The 11,580-nt window shown below is 46.1% G+C and overlaps 1 protein-coding gene across 1 annotated transcript in view; it reads left to right on the top strand.

Annotated features, from left to right (window-relative positions):
* Positions 1 to 4,278: 4,278 nt before the first annotated feature.
* The window catches only part of LOC128709843 (nephrin), a 65,008-nt gene continuing 57,706 nt past the window's right edge, over positions 4,279 to 11,580 (top strand). Inside the window, exon 1 of the mRNA XM_053804866.1 lies at positions 4,279 to 4,720. Coding sequence (XP_053660841.1) covers positions 4,279 to 4,720 — 442 coding nt within the window. The remainder of the gene's footprint in view (positions 4,721 to 11,580) is intronic.

Below are 11,580 nucleotides of genomic sequence, written 5' to 3'. Positions count from 1 at the left end.
GAATTACGGCCGAAACAAAGTTTCATTGCCGTGCGCTAATCAGTGCTGACTCCTGTCGAGTCGGGTGAAATAAGAGATGAAATAAATTCTGCCAAAAAGCTTCGAAAATGCGAACGCCAAATGGGAAAGCAAATCGAATAAAGCGAAGGAAAGGAATCCAGCTCCAGAAAACAAGAATTACAAGCTTTTACAAGTAGAGCGGGAAAATCGTACACTCAAAAAGGGTTCGGTAATTAATCTGCCGACGTGCAGCGATGCCGCTGCCATTACCTGGGTAAGCAAGTCATTTGAGGAATTGGAATGCTTGCTTTATCGAAAGATGAAAAGCTTCCGATGACAGGTCGTATTGTTTTTCGGCTGATCATTCGCCGATACTGTAGAGGGGAAATTTTAATTATATGGCTTGTTTTGGTTCAATTGAAGTCGACGCCCTGCAGGGGATCTTGCAAGAGATCAATGTAATTAGCGTCAAACAGTGGATGTAATTAGAGAGATGGTGTTTTACATCAAATTTATCACATTCATCTATTCCCAAACTTTCGTACTTTCAAAGAAAAATTCCCTTACCACGCATACGCATCGGGCGCACTGTGACAGTGTAAAATGTAATATCACCTCAATTACGCACGATACGGGCGTGCGGTTGGTCGATTGAATGTGGACCATTCCAATAATGTAATGACCTGCAATTTGTTCCAATACCAACCCAAAACGGTAATGACGCAGCACTTTCACCGGCCCGAAATGTCACGTTCGCAACTTTGTTTGGCGTGCCTATGACGCACAGTATTTGCTTACGAAATGACGAAAACAACCTTTCGCCGCAACCACCTTGCGAATACGGACGGCAGCATGGGGCTGGCCTCAATGAAGCTCATCAACATTCAGAACAAAAACCGATCGTTATCCTCCCAAAAACGCAACCGGCTGGCGTTTCCGGCTGAATTTCACCCAATCGATATGACCTACCCCTCCCCCCATTCCAAGGTCCCGTGATATAAAAAGGTCCTGCCTTTGGGTGACACAAAATCCCGGGAATAGGGGGGGTAAAAGTTTCCAAGAAAATGATACCTCCGCTATTGGTGTAAGATATTGAGCGGCGGCGAATTGATCCCGGATGTCAAAGATGCCATAGGACGAAGTGGGAAAAGCGACATGGACGAGAGTTAAAAATGACACACACAAAAAAAGGGATGGAATGTGGTGTCGTGCAAGGAGCTACGCTACTTCCGGAAATCGGAACCTAAAGATGAAGAAACAAATAGCTTCCGCTTCGTTCGATGTTCTTCATCTCGTCACAAAGGGGACGATAAAAATTTCTCCTCTGTATCCTTTTGTCTATCCGTATTTTCACTTTAAGCGTGGACTCTGTTTGCTACAAGCTAGCAAAAATACGATGTTTTACTTTTTGTTTCCATTAAATCATACCGCTCGGTTCCCAGTTCGCGAAGTAGGTCAAACCGGGGGTCTGCAGTGGTGCAAAAGGTTTTGGGCCTCGGGCGGTATGGCTTATGATTGTCCAGTTTTGCACTAAACCTAGACTAGCAGCAGTACGTTTGCCGGCGTAGCGGAATGAGGCATCCTGGCGCCAGCGAAATGGGGACAAAATGTTAAATGAATCAAATTTACACCAATTATGCGACCATCATCATTCGTCATCCGTCGCCGAGCGGTTGATGCTTTGACGGCGGCCAACACGGTGTGAAACGGTGGCAAACATCAAATCGGCCGAGGCCAAATACAACCGAGGCGGACTAAATGTAGCAGCGAAAGTTTTATGGCTGCACTTTGTTTAAAAAATAATATTAAATTTACCTTTTTTGAAAGAGGATTCATTCCATTCGTTTTATGTTTTGTTGGCAAATTTGTCAATGTAGTCAAATGTAATTTGGACATCACATCGCTTCTTAGCGAATTAAACTCGTGTATGCAAGTATTGGCCAGCATTATAGTGAAGCCAGTAAAGAGCAGCACAACAATACGCCCGACCAAGAATTTAATCTCCATTAGGCTTGACTCACCACTTGACTATCGTTAATTATTCTCACAGATAGCTTAGCCACTAGGAAAGGCAAGGCAAATCAGGCAACAGTTGAGGGACGCAAAAATAAACCATGGAAGCAGCTACCACATTTTGTACTCTTTTGACCTACTGAGTCATGCTTGTCTTTATATGAATATAATATGTCAAGTCCACTGAACAGTTCCATCACGCAATTATTCTTATTTTAGAACTCAACAATGTTCGGTGTGCAAGTGTCCTGCACTAAAATAATCCTTGTTAACAGCCCTTGTATCGAATTTGTTTATTAAAAGCCTGCTTACTACTATTAGTATTAGTAGAAATCAGAATAAGCCAGAGAATTGAGGCCTTCAGTTGATGTTTAATATAACCAAAAATTTGGTAAACGAATTAATATTTCCTGAAATCTGTTCTTACCAAAGTTAACATTTACAGGTTGTGCTCACAATCACAATAAGAATTGTGATTACTAGTGTTCTGACAATTGAACCGAACGAACCTAATAATAAGTTTTTGAGCAAAAAATAAAAAATAAATTGAATTGTCACGCACAAAGCTTAAAAAAGGGAGCCATAGGGCTTAACAAACTATGGTTTGTTAGAAAACCCCGCATTATACTGCCATGAGAACCATCATCTGCCTGTTCGGGGCAGAAAAATAGCTCGCAGTGTACCAATTGTGTTGTCATTTACCTCCAGCATTTAAAAGCACTCCTGCTGATCGCGAGCACTAAACTGCCCCCGCAAAACACTTAATACGCTAGGCTCCAGATGCCAATCAGCGACACCGGAATGGGGAAAACCCCAGTGCCGTTTAATTTGTTTCTGATGAATGTGTTGGTAAACAAGCGGGTAACGTTTTATCCGGCACTGATCTAGCTAATGATGGAAATCATGTTGTTGTTCGTCCTTTGTAAACGCTCGCCATCCCCTTGCGGTTGCCGACACGGGTGTGCGGGACCCTTTAACCTGTGTCGCGTGACAACGTGCGAGAATCGTGATTGTAACCCATTTGCTGACTTCCCTTTCCGAGGGTCATACAGGTTGCACACCCTATACGCCTTGGGTGACTAATCATCAGTCACACATCTAACCGTCAATCTGCCTTCGCCCGCCCGCGATACTAATGATTTCCTTTTTGTTTTCCCTTTTCGGTGGGGAATTTCTCCGCTGCTAATCGTTTCAGAACATGAGTCACCCGGTGCGGTTGGAGCCACGGATTCGGCCGAGCGAGAGGATTCGACTACCAGTACCAGGCCTGGAATGATACGTGGAGCTGTTCAAAAACTCGGGTTTTAAAATGCGCCAAGCATTCCAATTAAAACGCTCCCGGAATGGTAAATGCTGTCAGCGATCGTAGTGCTTACTGGTTCGGGTGTTTGTGCACGCGGGGAAGAAAAAACTTTAGCAAAACCGTTTTATAACTTCGAAACAAACAGAAGTCGTGTGCACGTGTAATCCCATCCCGCTGTACCTTAATTAACGTGAATGTGTCCGCGTGGTACGTAGTGCGTCTATCGGTCCCAAGGGTATTAAATGTGTGTATAGCGTCGATCGTCGGCATCGTTTTTGTCTCCCCAACACGCCACGAAATGCACCCGGCAGCTGTTCCGTTTGTATGGTTCACGACATCGTTGCGCGATCACCGTTCTCGCTTTCGTCGCCGGTTCGAACGTCTGTTTCCGTGCTGCGTCGTGCGATAGTGCCGCGATCGTTGCGTGCGATCATGTGTGATAGGTGCTGCTAGTGACGGCTCGATGCGGGGTGGAAAAAATGCATTCGTTCCAGCTCGGAGGTAGAAGCATCGTCCCAGGGGCATTCGGCTTGTTAGTGCACACGGGGAACCGGGTGCTCACATAAATAAAATTAGAGCATAATCAAAAGGATCCACAACCGGAAAGGAAATAAATCTCTCCCAAGCATGTGCTTGAGCGTTTCAAGCGAAATGTGGTGCGCGCGTGTGTGTGTGTGAATGAGCATGATTTTCCCTGTAGTGCGTGCGCGTGAATATTAGCTCAGATAGGCCGTAAACCTTCTGCAAAAGGGGAAATAAAGTGGAAAAATAGTTCAAAATTTCGAAAGATCAAAGAGTGGTGAAAAAGCGTGTCGCGTTTGCTGCCCGTTCCACGGTGACAAGGGTTTGGCATTAAGTGATTTCCCACCTTCCCTCCTGTCTGTTGGCTTAACGCGTGCTCTGTGCCAACCTTTTGTGAGGTGAAACGAAACGACATATATTCAACACATACACAAAAAAAAATGTCGCCACCCAATCAAAATTCAACGGGCGGCTCGTTAAAATCCGATCCATCACGGTTAAAGATGTATCGATGTCACAAGCGGCTCGATTTACAGCAGCAGCATCACAAATGCAAAAGCTACCGAAGAACGTTATGGACCGGTAGCGCCGGTCAGATCGCTGCTGAGTGTGTGCCACCCGTGGGCCACCCTCATTGTGAACCCTCGGCACCAGGCGTGGAGTCTTCCAGTGGTAGTGACGGTTGCCAACGGTTGGTGCAATTCGATCCGGTGTGGCCACCGTACACCAGCAGCACCCAAAGTGGCAGTCTCCCCACCGTTGGCCGTCTCCGACCGGGACGACGCATCTCGCAGCAGCTGTTTTGGACCGCCGTCCTGCTTCTGTGCGCTGGCTTTTGTACAAAGACCGGATGTGACGATACGGAGCAGTTCCAGAAAAACAGTGAGTAGCCGTATATTTTAGGGGTTTATCGAGAATTCGGGAGGTACCCAGGTCACATGAGATCGATTGCGGCCCGCCGGAATGGGGGGTCAAAGATATTCGAGGAATTTCAATGTCTTTCAATGACACCCGAACGGGAATCGAAACGGTATTTCGATATAATCGGAAAATTGGATCCCTTGTCGGGCCCCCGGGCGAACCCCGGTCCCCAAAAAACCGAGAGGAGTCGAGTGAGTAGGATTTATGGGTTCGATTTAAATGCACCCAGTCCTTGTACTCGCCGGCTAGGAATGTGAAACGCATGACTGTGCGTGTGTTTCTGTGTGGATTTTCGCAGTTACAAAATTTTCCATGTGTTTGGGAAATTTTAAACCGAATGCGCGTTTCCCCCAGATTGCCGTCCCCAAAGGGACGCATTGCGTATCTTGGCTCGGGCAAACGAGTGAAATGTGATGATCTGTATCGACGAACATTCCGCAAGCGTTCAATTAAATTTGGAACTCCAACAAGAACGACAACGAGATATCCAGTTGCAAATGTGACTTTTTTGCCAGATGACATTGGGCTCACTTTTTCTTGGGGAGGTGGAAATCCATCAGGCAGGGGTCGACCCTAATAGGAATCTCGGGTAGTAAATGAATTCTGCACCGTCTGTCACACGGACCGACATGTGCCAATGGCGCAGTCATCATTTGATTGATTTGACTGCCATTGATTACGCTTCCCGCCGGCGGGGACCGATAGAAATCGGAAGCTTTTCGTTGTATTATGCCGGTTTTGCTTTTATTTCTTTCTTCGGGTTCCTTCATTCTGTAAAGCTCTTTGGCTTTTCGTCGAATCAATTTGGCACCGGGGGCGCTACAATAGATGTGCATGAGGTTCGCAAAACTTGGGCTCCGGTAATGATGGAAATGTGTGTGTGTGTGTGTGTGTATGGCAAAAGAAACGGACACACCGGAAAAAAAAGATATGGCGTGCCTTTACGGCTTCCACAGGGAGCAACTCGTTTACAAAACCGCAAAACATTACGTTGCATTATGTAGACCGTACGCTAATGTGGTACGATAATAATGGGCCTTTGCTGTGCTGGTTCATTTTTCGTAATGTCATTTTTCAAAACCCCTTCTATGGGTGGAGTTGGAGTTTCCCGCCAAAAAGGGGTTTTCTAACGAGGCACAAAAGCATGGTGCCCGAAGAAAATTTTGCTATTTTTCTTCTGATTCAACGTCGATAATGAGCATTTCCTTTGCCTTCGAATGCCTTGAGGCTTTCGAATCGTTAGTGGAGCCGCAAGTGTATGTTTGTACTACTACTTCGATATCTTTCTCACAGCATGACAGCTGTCAAACACAGCGAAACACTAGTGACAGGTGGCTATGGAAATGTCCGAAAATTGCTCACCGTAGAGGCAGTAGGAGCATCCGATCCGATCGGCGGAAGTTATTACCGCCGGGATGATGGGAAAAGGAGTTGCAATCATAAATATGGAAATTTTCCACACACGCACACACGTGTGCACCGTGCGTTCGATATGGCCAGTTAATATTTGGGTAGCTCAACGTTTGCCCACATCAACGGTGGCGCGCATAAATCTTTCTGGTGCTATTTTTGTACCAACTTCCACAACAATTTAATTGGTTTTTCGGCACACGCTCCCGAACGATTCCGGCGGGTGCGTGTATGTGTAGCTCGCTTGTAGAGTTGTCTGTTCCTTTACCGCGTCGTCTGTATCGCGACCCATCTCCAACTAGCACTAATTTCCGCGGTGCTTCACGCACGCTGTTTCGCTGCAAATGCTCTTGAAGATCTTCACATTTAGCGTACGTTTTTGAACTACTCAAGAGCCAACCCTCCGCTGTAAACAGTAAATCTTCGCAGGCAACCGTACGGAAGCGAAACCGTATCTGCGCCTCGCGGGTTCATGCGCGCACCGGCCAGAAAAACTTTATGATTTATGCCAACATGTGCCGGGAGCGTGCGAATCTTAACATTGAAATATTTTTGCCGCTACCCCGTGAACGTTTACCGCGTTTACCGCACGGTCCCTCAAATACCTGGCTCGTGCCCGGCCTTTGATGACTTCGTTTGCGTTTTGTTCGGAACCGGTCGGGAACATTCCCGGGGACAGCTGCTCACTACGGTCGTGCTTCGGTCGCATTTTCGGACGGGAAAAGTTAAACATTGCTGCTGCACGAGGGGAAAATGGGGCCAAAATTTCAACCTTGTCGGCTTGTGTATATGTGCCAAGTGGTGTCCGGTGAAAGACGGGCAAGCTACTTGTCGGTGCTTGATGTCTGTCCAACGACCAACAAATGTTAGATCGCCTCGGTGTAGGTGCTGACATTAACGAGTAGCTGGCACGAGAAGAAGCATAAGATGTCGTTGCTGTGCCGTGCCACAAGATCGTGAAAGGTTGCATCAAAAACAGAGGTTGGGATTTAGTTTAAGGCCGATCCCGGCCATGTTCCAGGTCAGCCGTTTGGAACTGAGGAAGCGCTGTCCTCGAATTGTTGCATTCAAACGGATCGGGTTATTCACCACTTATACAAGTTCAGGGAGGAGAATCTTCCAAAACCAACATTTAAAGCTTCAAAGCCATTTATAGATCACCCATCGTAATATCGTAAAACACAACCGAATGATGTTGGCCAGGATTTGCAAGCCCATAGGCCACCGATCATAAACATTCCGCTCCTCCCGTTTGAAGCGATTGGTTTTTTGGCACCGGAAAACTTTTCAACCGCTGCGGGGCCATCTTTTAAAACGAGCGCCCACGAAATGGACAGTAGCGCGGGCGCGCTACAAGAAGAAGCTGTTGCGTACTTGCTGCGTAAAACTTTCCCTTTGCCCGGAACCGGTTACCACGACAACGGTTTGAGGAAAAAAAAATGGTTGGCATAATATTGGTTGGCCTCCCGCTTGGTTCGTGAATCGTCAACAAAAACCAGATTTTCACCGAAAGCTTTCGCTCCGGCTCTGGGTGGGAAATTGTTGATCAATCTCTGACAAGATGCAAAGGGAATGGGTTGTACAGTTGGGAGAGGGGGCTTGGTAAAAAGTTTCCCAATGGAGGCCATTTTCCTCGCCGGTATCACCTTCTACCGTCACCATCGAACGGCAAGAGTTTGGTACCGGTATGAAAAACCGCAGAACAGCTAGCTTAAATAATGAATGTTGCTTCGGGTTGGTTGGCTGGCGTGACGATACGGGGCCCTGGGTTTTCCGCGAGTTTATATTTTCACTCGGGGTGTTTTTCACGAGCCTTTTGTGTGTGTGTGTGTGTGTGTGTTTGTGAGCGTGTACGTGTGTATGTTTGTTTGTGACCTCTCCTGTGCATTTGCGTTGCGAACATGTTGGTCGATTCGGTGGTTTGGCGAGTGGTTTTCGTTCGTTGTTTCGTGGAAGTTGGTTTCGGGATGCTGAAAGAGGATCGTTTCTTCATTGCTTGTTTTTTTTTCCACCCGCAAGATGGGTTGTTGCTATAACTTTTTTTTTGTTTTCTTTTGTTGGTTGATGCTTTCTATTCTACCCCTTTCTAACCAAAACCATGGCGGTGGCACGGTGTGAAGGTTTATCGTCGCTGTTGCAGTGCATGCTCGCGCAACTGAAACTCATCGCTCGAGCATGAACTATGAATATCGCATTATGTTTTGCTGTCGTGAATTATGACACGAGCCTCATAATAATATTTCGCTCCACCGGCAGATGGTCGGTGGGAAATGGGCCAACAGCAACGAAAAAAAATAAATAAATAGAAATGGTTCTGGATTATGTTCCTACAAGATCATGATTGCACTGCCGTACCTGAGTGCGCGCTCTTTATTAACAAATTGCATTGAGCAGCTATAAAACTGCTCAGTTGGAAGGGGTTTCGATGCGAGCTAAAAAGCCATTAATGTATAAATTTAGTAAACAAAAGAACGACTTTTAAGTCAGCAATGTCTTGACCCTTGACAGGAAGCTTAGATGAATAGATTTATAAAGCTTTTGTGCTAAAAGTCATATCCTGCATAAAATATGCACGAACGGACATCGTCTGTGTCGTGTCTGTCTGCGTAGCTTCCACAGTGCACAGGATACGGAATGTATTTAAATGCAGAGCAAATTCACTCAGTGTCATTCAAGCTGGTGCAACGCAAATTTATGGCCAGGATTCGAAATTTAGATCGTCCATTATGGCACGTAGCACGCTGGACGCAAACTCCCTGCCCGAAAACGGGATAGGTGGGTAAGATAGGCCATCGGTTAAGTAGGTCGTACGTTACTGCTCCACTAACTTCATTTGAATATAATAAAAATCTACGGCCTTTCAATGTTTGACTGACTGTTCCCTCGTTCGGTTGGCACAATCCTTTGCGTCGACTTTCTCGAAACATAAATCTACCGACCGGGCAGCCATGGTTTTCTCACATCCATGCCTCCGGGATTACGGCTGCATTATGTCCCATTGCATCCTGCACCACAGCCAGCCAGCATGCACTCAAACGTCCCTTTTGTGGCAAATAATAGTCCCGGGGTTGCACAAAAAAAAATAGCGAGATCGTAGCATTATCATTTCAACTGGGGCAGTTGGAGTTTCATCGCTCGCTCTGCACGACCGGCGTAAGTTCTTGGATGGTGAGTGTGCCGTGCACTGTGACCGAGGATCAGGCTCTCGTTTAGGGAAAAGCTTAGTGATATTTGCCAGCACAAATCAATACACTGTCTGGTCGTGGTCTCGGTGTAGTTTATTATGAAATAGTGTGGGCTATTGGGAGTGTGCTCGTGCTGCGCTAAAACGCGCCTCGGTGGCTATCCGGAAATGCGAAATGCACATATTTTAGTGATGCTTAGCAGCACTACTCGGCACCCGGAGCAATGCTTGTGCTGGGCCTGTCACGAGCATTAGCTCGGGTGTGCCAATTGTGATCTATGCATGTTTTGTTTCTGCTCCAGCTAACTGCTATTGAAGCCGGCACCTCGGTGCATCGTGCTGGGCGAACTGTATCGGGAAGCGTGTATCATAAATTTCCATCATGGCTTCATTTGAACTAGATAAAAATATGCTACCAAGCGGTAGCGGTTTTATTGGGTTTCGTTCATATCGGTGGTTTTAGCGTTTTTTCTGATGCGTTGCACATAAACCCTCCAGTAATGCCCCCTTTTGCGATGAACAATAAATGTTAGCATCGATCATAAATAGTTAGTGCGTGTTCGTGTTGAAATAAAATAAACCCTTTAGAAATAGAAACCTTTGCAAGCTAATTAAATCTTGTAATCGAATATTGAACCAAATTCAAAGAGTGTTTTTATGAACAATCGCCATTGGAACTCGCAACTAATATGTTTGATGTAAGCGGTCGATAATACATGACAAAAAAGCAATCCTTTTATCCTCTTAAAACACAAAGGCTGACATTATTTTAGCATACGAAAAAGTTATTTCCTTTGTACTGCTGAAACCATGCACAACACTATCAACTGCCATTTGCAATTCGATTCCACCTGCATTCGGAACCCTTTCACCTGGAAAACAATGCTACTAATGACTGGCAAAGCGGATTCGATGCCTATCATGCATTTCCGATTGAAAAAGTTGACTATTTCCGGCTATAAGTCCCCGGTGTGCTGCCAACAGCCGGCTGCCAGTGATACAATTCTGCACGTGTACGACCGGAAAGTTTTCCCCTACACTAGCACTTACAGAAAGCTCTCCACATTGCGTTAGGTTCGGGGCCATTGCATAGGATACAGGGTCGGGGGTTAACGAACCGTTCCACTGTGCACACACACACACACACACACACGTATCCCGGCAGCATAAATTAGTTATGAGTTTGCCGCATCCCAATGCCGCCGGTGATGCTGCGGTCAGCAGTGCCGGCACCTAAGCACGGTGTAAGTTCCGAAGTTCATGACTTATGCAGAGCAATTCTTGCGCTTTGTCAAGCATTGTATTGGGTTCGTCCGGTGCTTTTGTAGCCGGTGCAAAGATCCCTGACGCTTGCACGTCAATCCATTAGCTTTCATTAGTTGGCCTAATTGTCACGATTCGCTTGTTTCATTTAAAGGGCTTATTGGGAAAGGGGGAATGAGACAGAGGAGGGAGGGGGAGGGAAGGGGGGAGAGTAGGAGTAAAAGAACTTTGGGTTGGGGTAGAAAACACTTCTCTCTGCGCTGGACAACGACCTGCGCATCGTCTTACTTGGGAAGTACCGGGCGGTGTGAGGCATCTGATGTGATGATCTCCACGAAGTGTAGTCTGCTCGATATGGTCGGAACGAGAATGTATGGAACAAGCAAACATAAAAAAATCTCTTCTAAAACTCACCCCCAAATAAAGCTCTCAGTGGCACTCTCCTATACGCCACAACTGTGCAAAAGTTGTTTGCATTATGCAAACTAATTTTACGCTCAACTGGCAAAGAACACACGCATTCAGAGTAGCTCCCAATTACAGGAATCTGAAGCATACCGGATCAAACGGCTTTTGATCCAGTCCTAGCTTCAGTGCTCCTTGTTGTCAAAAGAGCTGGCTCACCAACAACAGTATAGGGGGGAGAAAAAAACAACCTTTTCTACTGACATCCCTGCCGGATATCCCATATGAACCAAAGTTCATCGTTTTTCGATACTCACCAGCGATAAGAGAGCTAACAGCAGGAAACTTAAAAAAGAAAACATACGAATAGGCACCAAACTGTGTTCTACCGAAATGGATTAAATAAATTCTGCCCAAAACACACAAACACAGAAACTGCCTTTTAATCGGAAACCGTAGTTGGGCAGTGATCCGAAATAATGGAGTGAACCGGTAAGACACGATCGTTTTATGGTATGCAACATACCATACCCTCTCTCACTCTCTCTCTGGCTCAGAC

The sequence above is a fragment of the Anopheles marshallii genome, chromosome 2 (assembly GCF_943734725.1).
Source record: "Anopheles marshallii chromosome 2, idAnoMarsDA_429_01, whole genome shotgun sequence".
NCBI classification, from domain to species: Eukaryota; Metazoa; Arthropoda; class Insecta; order Diptera; family Culicidae; genus Anopheles; species Anopheles marshallii.
The sequence above is the reverse complement of the archived record's forward strand: the minus strand, read 5'-3'. Positions and strand labels throughout refer to the sequence as shown.